The sequence below is a fragment of the Miscanthus floridulus genome, chromosome 2, assembly GCF_019320115.1.
Source record: "Miscanthus floridulus cultivar M001 chromosome 2, ASM1932011v1, whole genome shotgun sequence".
NCBI lineage: Eukaryota > Viridiplantae > Streptophyta > Magnoliopsida > Poales > Poaceae > Miscanthus > Miscanthus floridulus.
In genome coordinates, this window is record NC_089581.1 from 149,369,034 (window position 1) to 149,382,148 (window position 13,115).

A 13,115-nucleotide genomic window follows, 5' to 3' on the forward strand; every position below is an offset into this window, starting at 1 on the left:
GAACTAACAATTAGTTGACTAATTTTTAATTTTTAAACATCAAACAGATGGACTAATTATTAGTCCACTAATTATGAACTAGTTGTTAGTCCACTAATTATGAACTAGTTGTTAGTCTACTAATCTACTTGTAGAAGCTAATAGAACTGGTTCCTAGGTCATCCAAACGTGCCCTCTGAGTGTGGAGCAGTACAAGCAATTGAAATTTTTTCATCACCGCTAATGTTGTAGACAATCTTAGGGGGTGTTTGGTTCCTTAGTCTAAATTTTAGTCCATGTCCCATCGAATGTTTGGATACATGCATGGAGTATTAAATATAGATTAAAAAAATAACTAATTACACAGATTGCGACTAATTTGCGAGACGAATTTTTTAAGCCTATTTAGTCCATGATTTGATAATGTTGTGCTACAGTAAATATGTGCTACTGATGGCTTAATTAGGCTTAATAGATTCATCTCGTAAATTAGTCTACTCCTGTGTAATTAGTTTTTTAATTAGCTCATATTTAGTCCTCCTAATTAACATCCAAACGTTCGATGTGACACGGACTAAACTTTAGTCCCCGGAACCAAACACCCCCTTAGAACACTGTTACAGTTCAACCCTGAGTTCCACGTGGCTATCAAAAGCTGAATGCTAGGTGGGGCACAGGGCCACAGCCCACAGGGGTACTCCCGTCAACTCCTGCTGTTCACGGGCTGAAGCGAAAATTCAGCCCCAACCTGGCCGGCGACGGACGCCTCCTTGTTCTCCACGCCGCCGCCGCCGCCGCCGCTGCGTGGGCTAGGCTGACTTGACCAATCTCGACCTATCGATCTTGCTGCCCCGACCACGGAAGGAGCCTCCTGCAGTGTGACTCCGGTCGACCACGAAGCCTCGATCTGCTCGTCCCTGCATGATGAGGCTACTCGTCATCCTGTTCGCCGCGGCGGCCCTCGCGGTCGCTACCACCGCGCACGAGCACCATGGCGAGGCGCCCACCTGCGCCGGAGGCAGCGGGCACGTGCTCGCGGAGTTCCGCCCCGGGGAGGTGACCGTGGACGGGCACAGCGACGACTGGGACAGCGTCGAGGCCTCGGAGTTCGCGCTGCTGCCGGCGCTCGATCCAGACGAAGATAAGGCCTACTCAGGCGGCAAGGTCGCCGTAAAGGTTCGCCTCTTCCAGGCTCTCTTCTTCGTTGTCTTCTCTTTCTCTTCCTCTCCCCCATAGCGAAACATGTGGATCACGAGAAGTTAGGCTGATCGCAATTAGATTCAGAACTGACTGTTGTCGAAATGGGGTCCGATAAGCCGAATCATGGACTTTTAGCATTTTGCTGTTTGGAGAAGCAAAATATTAGATTTATCTGGAATAGCTAGCTAGATGATCGAGTTCAGTTTTCTACTAGTACTTTGAAACCTTGATGTTTCCGAAGTGGTGCTTTATTAACTTCGGAAGTTGGCTGTGCAGGCTGTGCATGATGGTGTCAACGTCTTCTTCTTGCTTCAGGTTGATGGGGCTTACGCTTACACTAAAGGGTACTTTCGCCTTCTTTCTGTGTTACTACATCTGTACCAGTGCGGATAGAGCGATAGTGGAGGTTGTAGTGCTCTTTATGGCCACTCTTTTAGTTCAGAGACGTTGGACAACCAATCAGCTACTCCTATATTGTTTTGATACACAAATCCATCACGATCTGTTTGTCCTTTAACTTTGACATTGTCAGTTGATGGGAGGCCTATAGATTTATACATGGTTCTCGATTGTTCTGTTAAATAGTACTAGTATCGTAACAGCTTTTCTTATCGTGTTGGTCTTCTTTAAGGCCAGATGGTGTTTTAACTGGATTGAGTATACCCTGGCATGACAACCCCCCACCCATTGCCTTGGTCTTCTTTAAGGCATGTTGCTGGTTTGATTTGATTGATTGTGCCTTATGAGAACGATTTCATTCTCAATGTGGATTTTAGCCTTCCACTATTAGCCCTTGTTTAGTTGGATCCCAAAATCCAAAAAGTTGCTACAGTACCTGTCACATCGATTGTTTGCGGCCCATGCATGGAGCATTAAATGTAGACGAAAAGAAAAACTAATTGCACAGTTTGGTGGGAAATTGCGAGACGAACGTTTTAAGCCTAATTAGTCAATGTTTGGATACTATTTGCCAAATAAAAACGAAGATGCTACAGTAGCCCCAAAATCCAAATTTCGCGAACTAAACAAGGGCTTAATTTAAACATTGCTTTTGGTTCACCTGTTCATGAACACAGGGAAAGTAACAAATGCCCTTCTGTTGCTCTGATGTTCCAAGTTGGAGAGAGAGCCACATTTTACAATGTAAGTTTGGGTTGCTTCCAGCTATGAACCATTACAAGTGTAATTTCATGCATGCATTGAGCTTTTTTTTTATCATTATTATGTATAATAGCTCCTTTTTGTATTTCTGGACAATGCCTTTTGTACTCTTTCTTATTGGTTATTGTATAATGTATGCCAAACATTATACTGTTTGGCCTTTTTAGATGGGAGGATGCAAAGATGTGCCAAGTTCATGCACAAGTAAAAGTTGTAGAGGTCATGAGGTTGACATTATGCACTTCTCAATTGGAAATGCTATTCCTGGACGACTTTACGGTGGCAATCACATAGATAATGCAGCTGGGAATGGAAACGACAGGTAACTATGTTCTACTTTGCTGCATGATGGTCGTGTACTTATGTATTGTATGAATAGAAACTTATGGTTAGAGTATTTCTTTATTTAGATTTGGTCACCTTGTTGATGTCTATGCATGGAATCCACATTGCCGATACCTTGATGGAGTGGGCCCTAAAGGTAGACATGCTTATAAAATTCAGAAATCATCATGTATGGATTATATGTTTGGTTATTTTCCTACTAACCTTTTTTTATTGAACTTTGTTTGGGACAAAACTTGTTTCAGAGAACAATTCAAATGCTCAAAATGATTGGCATGGGGTTTGGTGGCACAGTTCACTTACCGTCCATTCAGGCATACCATCAGACTCATTTCTCTTTTATCTTTACTTCATACTTGGTTTGGTTATGAATTCTAAAGAACATAACATGTGGAGATCATCTTCTGAGAGTTCACAACTTGAGTTTGCATGCTTTAATCTTCTTAATGCCCCTTTTCTCCAACTGCATATATATTTTTAAAACAAGCAATGGACTTCCACTGCAACAATATGGAAACATAAGCTCTCGACAATGTAACTTGGCTAGTCATCAGTATACCTTAATTGAAAGTTGATCAATGGCAAATACATGCAAGTTAAATTTATTATCTAATGGCTATTTGAAATCTTCTTCCAGGCTTCGTTGATGATGATAATCCTTATGGAAAACAAGATGAGAAGGGCACATATTATTTTGAGTTTTCAAGACCCTTAAGAACAATGGATCAATTTCAGCAGGTACTTATCCACTAACATATTACATTCAAGATACTGCAGTATGAGTGCCTGCACTATCATATTTCAGTTAGTTAATGGCAACTTAAATCATAAATCTGTATATAAACTGCGTGAAGCAACATTAACACAATTTTCTTAGTAGACAACACATATTCTGGATGAATTCCTAGTTATCTGGTCTCTACTGTGATGCAACCATGCCATTATCAATCTGTGGAACTGTTAAGGTACACAACCAAAAGAAAAACAGGCATATTGTGCCCAGGGTGCTTTGACAAATCCACCTCATCTGTACTTATGATGGGCCGATGTGACCTATTTCAAAAAATGTGAACTGACTGACATGATACCTTCTGATATATCAATTTAACCTGCTTGAAGTTTTATGTTTTACTGTATTTACCCTAACCAAATATAGTAATCAAATGCTCCTTTGGCGATGAAGGATGCACAGTTCACAATAGGACATCCCAGCAATATGGCCGTAGCCTTTTGGTACCCAACTGATGGCAAAGCATGGAGCAACTCCGATCATTACTCAGCAAGCTGTAACTGGTTGGTTTTGGATATACAACCTTCATCAGAAGCTGCATATTACCGTCCAGCTCCTAATCGCTCTTGGGATGCTGCAACTGCCTTTGCTTTACTTCTTTCAGTGGTAGCCATTTGCATCTCCATCTTTCTGGGCTACCGGTTTTCTAGGAACAGGAGCACTGCCCAGTTTACACCACTTGAACAGATCCAGTTTGCTGAAGAACGCCATTGATTGGAATTGAGATTAGGCGAAGCAGCAAGCAACACTGTTTCACCATTGTACCTCCAAAGTTGACAGATTGCTGCATTGCAGTTTTGAACCGGGTTGTTGTGATCTAGTATAGGACATATTGAAAGCATACACAATACAGAATTACAGACTGCCGATTTTTATTGTAGGAAACAAGTTCTGTAAATGATGTACATCAACTCTTGGTTATTGGCTTACTGCGCCACTTGATATCACTCTAGATTCTACCTGTGCACATGATTGTGATGGTTGTTCCATTGGTTGTATAATATTTGAATATATCTAAATTTGGTTCAAACGCTGAAGTAAACTTTTCCCTAGAATAACGCTGGTTTGTTGAAAGATCTTCCCCGTCCCCGTAGAATCACTCAAGGAGCGTAGAACAAAGCAGTTAATTCGAGCATATTTTTAGTAATTTAATTTAACAAACAAACAACTAAATTGAGTTCAAATCAGGTCTAAAATTTTGAAAGGAGGCACGCTCTGAATCCATTCAATTTCACGAAAAATCTGCAGAATGCTGTAGCATTTACCGGAGCCCAAAATATCTGAGTGAATGCGGCCCGTCACCCGTGAGAAGTTTGAGAGAACGCCCCCACACTACTTCAAGGGAGATTTAACTTTTTACCATTATAAAGATTGACATCTCCTCAAATACCATCTCAACGGTTGCCGCTATATTTTTACCAACAAAGACGGAAAACAGATACAAAAATGCCACTTTTGCTTACGTGGCACGCCACCCCTCGCGCCAGCAAAAATCTAAGTCAGCGTACGGACGTCAAATGTCTCTCTTGCCCCTACTCTCTCCTTCTCCACCTCTTCCTCTCTGCCCACGTGGCTTGAGGTCGCCGGCGCCAGCCAGGTACTCCATCAGGCCAGAGAAGGTCTGCACGCCTTCAAGCTCCGATTCCGAGCCACCTCTCCCTCTGTCGCTCCGCAACAGAGCACGAGTAGCACAGCCAGCGGCCAGCCAGCCACCGAGAAGGTAAGGCCTTGCCAGCCACTAGACGCGCTCTTCGCGCCATGCGCGAACGTCAAGGGCCTCCGCTTTGGCGCGCAACTCGTCACGTGGGCGCTCACCGTGCGCCGCGCCGCGCCGCTCGAGCTCCCGCATGAAAGCTCTAGTTTGGTTTTGGTTAATTGATGAAACCCTAAGTGCTAACCTAGCTTATCAAAGTGATTATGAGATAGGTAGCACTACTCCAAGTGATGAAGCAATGGCGAAGATCATGACAATGGTGATGGCATGATGATGATCAAATGCTTAAACTTAGAAAATAAGAAAGAGAAAAACAAAAGGCTCAAGGCAAAGGTAAAATTATAGGGGCCATTTTGTTTCAGTGATCAAGACACTTAGCAAGTGCGATCACATTTAGGATAGATAGCCGTACTATTAAGAGGAGTGAAACCCGTATCGAAATACGGTTATCAAAGTGCCACTAGATGCTCTAATTCATTGCATATGCATTTAGGATCTAGTGGGGTACTAACACCCTTGACAAAGTTTATGAAAATATGCTAACACATGTGCACAAGGTGATACACTTGGTGGTTGGCACATTTGAGCAAGGGTGAAGGAGATAGAGTCGAAAAGGAGTGAGTCGCGCTGTTTACAGAGTGACCGGACACGTCCGGTATTCGGCGACGTCCTCAGCGACCGGACGAGTCCGGTCGCCACACCGGACAAGTCCGGTATGATTCAGCGAAAGCAGTGTTCAACAGTGTAGTCGATCGGACGCTGGCAGCGTCCGGTCCGGTGTGACCGGACGCATCCGGTCATCCATGGGTGCTTACTGTACTCGACCGGATGCTGAGACTCAGCGTCCGGTCAATTTCTAACATACGCGTTTGGTCGGCCCTGGTGGCTTACTGGACTCGACCGGACTCGACGGTGCAGCATCCGGTCAATTGAGTATGAGCGTCCGGTCATCGGAAAAATGGGCGGCAACGGCTATGATGGTTTGAACTGGACACGTGGCAGTCTGGGGGCTACCGGACATGTCCGGTATGCTGACCGAACGCGTCCGGTATTCACGACCGAAGCATCCGGTGCCGCGTCCGGTCAGCCCGCGTTATGCCCAGTAAAGGGGTATAACGGCTCTATTTGATGGGGTGCTTCTATTTAAAGCCCTATGGCCGGCTCAAGCTATGACTCTTGCACATTTTTATTGATATAGCAACCTTGTGAGCTTGGCCAAAGCCCTCCCACTCATCTCCATCATTGATCCATCATCTTTGTGAGATTGTGAGAGAATCCAAGTGCATTGCTTGAGTGATTACATCTAGAGGCACTTGGTATTCGTGTTGCACTGCGGATTTCGCTTGTTACTCTTGGTGGTTGCCACCACCTAGACGGCTCAGTGCAGTGGTGGAGGATCGGCACGAGTTGGTGATTGTTCGTGGCCGTCTCCGGTGATTGTGAGGGGAGTTGTACCTTCCCGGTGGAGTGCCGAAAAGTAACTCTAGTAAATTGCTCGTGTCATTGAGTTACCTCACTTATGGGTAGGTTCTTGTGGTGTCCAATCGTATGGATGAGGTTTGTGAAACACCTCTTAGCCGTCGAACCACCAAGTGTTGGTCGACATAACGGGGATGTAGCATGTTGGCAAGCACGTGAACCTCAGGAGAAAATCGGTTGTCTCTTGCCCATTTGGTATTCTCCTGGTGATTGGTATATATTCACCTTGTGATTGGTTTATCCCTCTACACATCGGTATAATCACCCTACTCACTCTCTTACATTCTTGCAAACTAGTTGTAGCAAACTCTTTAGTGTAATTAGAATTGAGAGCTTGCTTTCGTATTTAAGTTTGCTTAGTGAAGCTCTTTAGAGTAGAAAGGTTGAGAGCTCTTAGTGAGTAGTATCATAGCAAGTTGTGTGTCTAGCTATCATTGCAACTAGAATTATTGGATACGTGGCTTGCAACCCTTGTAGAGCTAGAGCAAATTTGCATTTCGCTATTTGTCATACTAATCAAATTGCTCTAGTTGATTTGTAGATTTTTAAATAGGCTATTCACCCCCCCCCTCTAGCCATATTAGGACCTTTCAAGTGGTATAAGAGCCGTGATCACCGTTTGATTGAAGGCTTAACAACCTCGGTGTCAAATTATGGCTCAAGTTGTGTTCAACCATGTGGGGGGCAAACCACCGTTCTTTGATGGCACATGCTATGATTATTGGAAGAGAAAGATAAGAATGTATCTTGGTTCAATCAATGATCAAGTATGGAAAGTGACCGAAAATGATTATGCTATCATTGATCCCAACAATCCCACCAACCAATATAAGACCAACAAGCAATGCAACACAATGGCCCTCAACACCATATACAATGCCATTGATTCCAACGTGTTTGAGCAAATCAAGGATTATGAAAGAGCAAATGAGGTGTGGACAAGATTGGAGGAAACATATGAAGGCACACCAGTGGTGAAGAGTGCCAAGTTGTACATCCTCAAGGACAAGTTGACAAGTTTCAAGATGAAGGATGATGAGAGCATTCCGGAGATGTTCCATCGGCTACAAGTAATTATCAATGACTTGAAGGCTTTGGGAGAAAAGATCAAGAATGATAATGTCTCTCATCAGTTCTTAATGTGCCTACCTCCAAGATTTGAGATGTTGAGATTGCTTATCATAAGAGGAGGATTGAAGGAGATTACCCCCAACCAAGTACTAGGTGATATCATGACCTAAGAGACATACCGTGTGGAAAGAGAGGGGGTGACAAGGTTGACAAGAAGGAAGAAGAAGACAAGAAGAAGAAGAGTATGGCATTCAAGGCTAGCTCATCATCATCCAAGAACAAGGGCAAGTCCAAGAAATAATCAAGTGATGATGATGATCTTAGTGATATTGATGATGAAGCTATGGCTCTATTTGTGCGCAAGATGGGCAAATTCATGAAGAAGAAGGGCTATGGTGCAAGAAAGAGAAGAGATCACACCAAGAGCAAAGAGTATGTGAGAAGGTGCTACAATTGCAAGAGCCCCGATCATGTTGTAGCAAATTGTCCCTATAATAGTGATAATGATGAAGATGAGAAGAAGAAGCACAAGAAAGATAAGAATAAAAAGAAGAAGAAGAAGGAGAAGAGAATGATCTTCCAAAAGAAGTGTGGAGGCTACGTAGTCACTTAGGATAGTGATGGTTCATCGGATGGTGATAGCTCTAGTGATGATGATAAGAAATCCATCAAGAGAGCACTAGCAAGCATCGCCATCAACAAGAAGCTCTCCATCTTCGACACTCCATTGACATGCCTCATGGCAAAACCTACCAAAGTAAAATATGATGTGAGTGATGATGATGAACATGAAAGTGATGCTTGTAGGAGTGATGATGGTGATGATGAGGAGTACTCCAAGGAAGAGCTCATGGACATGTGTGAGCAAGTGCATACTTGCTTTGAGATGAAGAGAAAGGAGTGCAAGGAATTGAATAAGAAAGTCAAATTTCTTGAGCAATCCCTTGATGAGCTCAATGCCACTCATGAGAGGCTAATGGAAGCCCATGAGAAGCTTGGCAAAGCTCACTCTAAGCTTGAAAAGGCTCACTCCTCTCTCATTGAGCAAGTCAAAGTGGAGGAAGCTAAGAAGGAGCAAGTGATCATAACATGTGATGTGGGACTAACATGTGATCTTATTGATGAATCTATTTTTGTTGCTCCCACTAACACTTCTTATAGCACTTCCACTTCCACTTCACCTTTGAATGATGCTCTCACTTGTGAAACCTCACCAATGATGGAAAATAAGACCCCCAAGAAGGAGGTGAATGAGCTCACTTGTGCCTTAGGCAATGCCTATGGTGGAGATACCCGCTTGCTAAAGTGCTTGGATAGCCAAAGGTTTTCTCTCAACAAAGAGGGATTAAGCTATACCCCCAAGAAAGGCAAGGCAGCCTTTGTCACTCTCAAAGTTAGCTTTGTGAAGGGCAATAGTCGGTTTTGCAATAGATGCAAGCAAGTTGAGCATATAGAGCAAAATTACAAGACTAACAAGAACAAGCTACCTAATGTATCCTCAATTAAATTTGATTCTTGTTACATGCTTTTCAAGGGTGCCAATGGTGTGAAGGCTAAGTTCATTTGTACACCAATTGTGGGCCCAAAGAAGAAGGCCATTTGGGTACCAAAGATCTTGGTAACTAACCTACAAGAACCCAAGCAAGTTTGGGTACCTAAAAAGAATTGATCTTCTTTTGTAGGTAAATTATAAAGCCAGAGGAAGACATTGGATGCTTGATAGTGGGTGCACACAACACATGACCGGTGATCCAAGAATGTTCAATTCAATCAATAAAAGCAAGAGCAATGGGATTGATAGTATCATATTTGGTGACAATGGCAAAGGCAAGGTCAAAGGGTTTGGTAAGATTGCAATATCCAATGACTTGAGCATTTTCAATGTGCTACTAGTAGAGAGCTTGAACTTTAATCTTTTGTCGGTAGCTCAATTGTGTGATTTTGGTTTCAAGTGCATACTTGGTGTGGATGATGTAGAGATCATAAGTGTAGATGGTTCTAACTTGATATTCAAAGGATTTAGATATGAGAATCTATACTTAGTTGATTTCAATGCTAGAGAAGCTCAATTGTCAACATGTTTGATCACCAAGTCTAGCATGGGTTGGTTATGGTATAGAAGGCTTGGTCATATTGGAATGAAACAATTGAACAAGTTGATTAAGCATGACTTAGTTAGAGGATTGAAAGATGTCATATTTGAGAAGGATAAGTTATGTAGTGTATGTGAAGCCGGAAAGCAAGTTGGTAACACACATCCTAAGAAGAGCATGATGAGCACATCCAAGGCATTTGAGTTGATGCATATGGACTTGTTTGGACCAACCACATATACTAGCATTGGTGGAAGCAAATATGAATTTATGATTGTGGATGATTTCATTAGATACACATGGGTATTCTTTCTTGTTGACAAGAGTGATGTGTTTGCAACATTCAAATCATTTGTTAAAGGCATTCACAATGAGTTTGAAACAACAATAAAAAAAGTTAGAAGTGACAATGGAAGTGAGTTTAAGAACACTAGAATTGATGAGCTATGTGATGAATTTAGAATTAGACATTAATTCTCGGCCAAGTATACTCCTCAATCAAATGGGCTAGTTGAAAGAAAGAATAGAACCTTGATTGATATGGTAAGATCAATGTTGAGTGAGTATAATGTGAGTCATTCATTTTGAGCCAAAGCAATCAACATGACTTGCTACTGTAGCAACTGACTCTATTGTCACCCCATGATGGAGAAGACACCTTATGAGCTATTGAATGGGAGAAAGCCCAACCTAGCATACTTTTAGGTTTTTTGATGTAAATGCTATATATTGAAGAAAGGCACTAGATTGAGTAAGTTTAAAAAGAAATATGATAAAGGTTTTTTGCTTAGTTACTCCACTACTAGTAAGGCTTATAGAGTTTGGAATTTGGCTAGTGGTACTCTTGAGGAGGTTCATGATGTGGAATTTGATAAAACAAATGGTTCCTAAGAGGAAAATGAGAATCTAGCCTCAATTGGTCAATGCAATGAAGAACATGGACATTGGTGATATAAGGTCTAGAGAGGTGATTGATGTTGAAGATAACAAGAATCAAGTGCTCTCTAACTCAAATGTGTAACCTAGTGGTTCTCATGATCAAATTCAAGTAAGCACTAGTGATGACAATGTGCAAGATCATCAAATGGCTAGTTCATCATCTCAACCAAGTGATCAATCAAATGCTAGCAATCAAGTGCAAGTGCTTCAACCAACCAAATATTGTAAGAGATCATCCATTGGACACTATCATTGGTGATATTTCAAGAGGTGTGCAAACAAGGTCAAGATTGGCTTCATTTTATGAGCATTTCTCATTTGTGTCATACATAGAACCTAAGAAGATAGATAAAGCTTTGAGGGATATTGATTGGATCAATGCCATGCATGAAGAGCTAAACAACTTTACAAGAAACCAAGTGTGGGAGTTAGTTGAGAGGCCTAAGGATCATAATATGATTGGAACCAAGTGGGTCTTTCAGAATAAGCAAGATCAAGATGGGATAATAATAAGAAACAAAGCAAGATTAGTGGTTCAAGGTTATACTCAAGTTGAAGGTCTTGATTTTGGAGAAACATTTTCCCCGGTTGCAAGATTGGAAGCAGTTATGATCTTATTAGCCTATGCTTGTGCCCACAACATCAAGTTGTACCAAATAGATGTGAAAAGTGCATTTCTCAATGGGTACATCAATGAGCTTGTGTATATTGAGCAACCTCCCGGTTTTGAAGATGAAAAGAAACCCAACTATGTTTATAAATTGAGAAAGGCTTTTTATGGATTGAAACAAGCACATAGAGCATGGTATGAGAGATTGAGGGATTTCCTACTCTCTAAGGGATTTAAGATGGAAAAGGTTGACACCACTCTCTTCACTAAGAAGCTTGGAAATGATTTGTTTGTAATGCAAATCTATGTTGATGATATCATCTTTGGATCAACAAATCAAGAATTTTGTGAGGAGTTTGGCAAGATGATAGCAAGTGAGTTTGAGATGTCTATGATTGGAGAGCTTAGTTACTTTCTTGGTCTTCAAATCAAGCAAATGAAGAATGGCATATTTGTGAGTCAAGGCAAGTATATCAAGGACATGCTTAATAAGTTTGAAATGGATGATAGTAAAGCTATTAGTACACCAATGAGACAAGTGGAAGCTTGGATAGTGATGCTAGTGACAACATGGTGGATCAAAGGATATATCGGTCTATGATTGGAAGTCTACTCTATGTGACCCCATCAAGGCCAGATGTGATGTTTAGTGTATGCATGTGTGCTAGATTTCAAGCCTCGTCAAGAGAAAGTCATTTGAAGGCAACTAAGAGAATATTAAGGTACTTGAAGCATACAAAACATGTTGGATTATGGTATCCCAAAGGAGCAAGATTTGAGTTGATTGGATATTCAGATTCCGATTATGCAGGATACAAAGTTGAGAGAAAGAGCACATCGGGCACATGTCAACTATTGGGAAGATCACTTGTGTCTTGGTCATCAAAGAAGTAAAATAGTGTAGCACTTTCAACCGCTGAAGCGGAGTACATTTCGGCCGGTAGTTGTTGTGCTCAATTACTTTGGATGAAGGCTACCTTGAGTGACTTTGGAATCAAGTTCAAGCAAGTGCCATTGCTATGTGACAATGAAAGTGACGTAAAGCTCACCAACAACCCAGTTCAACACTCACGAACAAAGCATATAGATGTCCGTCATCACTTCATAAGAGATCACCAACAAAAAGGGGACATTTACATAGAGAGTGTGGGTACCGAAGATCAACTTGCCGACATATTCACCAAGCCACTTGATGAGAAGAGGTTTTGCAAGCTAAGGAATGAATTGAACATACTTGACTTCTCCAATATGTGTTGATGCACCCCCACTATATGACATGCCTCTCCTTCGAGCCAAGCGAGGTAAAGTTGATTGACATGTCATCCATCCATTGCTAAGGACTTGATTAGTGCATCTAGACATATTTCACATTTTGAATAGGCTCATTCATGAAAATCATATGAATTTGATGCTTGTATGGTACCACTATTGCTTGTATGTTTAAAATGATCCAGTGGTAGCATATGACATATTTGTGGGCTTGTAAACCTAGTGTTTGATTTAGAAAATGAGCTATAAGTGTTTAACTCAATATGGTACAAGATAACCCTTATTAGGAGGTGTGAAGAAGCTTGTCCTTGGATCAAACCGAGTTAAATATCTTTTGTAAGTAATCTAAATTGAACCAAATTGGGAAAATAATCCTCATTTTACATGGTTTTACCCCAACCTATCTATAATTTGAGCTCACCTTTTGTGCTAATTGTTGCCAAAGGGGGAGAAAAACAAAGATAT

At 41.6% G+C, this 13,115-nt stretch overlaps 1 protein-coding gene across 1 annotated transcript; it reads left to right on the forward strand.

The window, feature by feature from the left end:
- Positions 1–676: 676 nt before the first annotated feature.
- Positions 677–4,442, forward strand: LOC136540065 (uncharacterized). The gene is made up of 8 exons (XM_066532052.1): positions 677–1,155; positions 1,456–1,523; positions 2,256–2,322; positions 2,508–2,662; positions 2,751–2,821; positions 2,931–2,999; positions 3,323–3,423; positions 3,869–4,442. Exons 1-8 carry the CDS (start codon positions 901–903, stop codon positions 4,187–4,189), a joined length of 1,107 nt encoding a protein of 368 aa, XP_066388149.1. The 5' UTR covers positions 677–900; the 3' UTR covers positions 4,190–4,442.
- Positions 4,443–13,115: the final 8,673 nt, after the last annotated feature.

What these genes read in the sequence shown, in the direction of transcription:
- LOC136540065 (XM_066532052.1), top strand. Translation starts at nt 901, where the DNA reads ATGATGAGGCTACTCGTCATCCTGTTCGCCGCGGCGGCCCTCGCGGTC. An exon ending in GCTGGGAATGGAAACGACAG is followed by an intron (nt 2,663 to 2,750) that starts GTAACTATGTTC and finishes TTCTTTATTTAG; the next exon opens with ATTTGGTCACCTTGTTGATG. An exon ending in CAATGGATCAATTTCAGCAG is followed by an intron (nt 3,424 to 3,868) that starts GTACTTATCCAC and finishes TTGGCGATGAAG; the next exon opens with GATGCACAGTTCACAATAGG.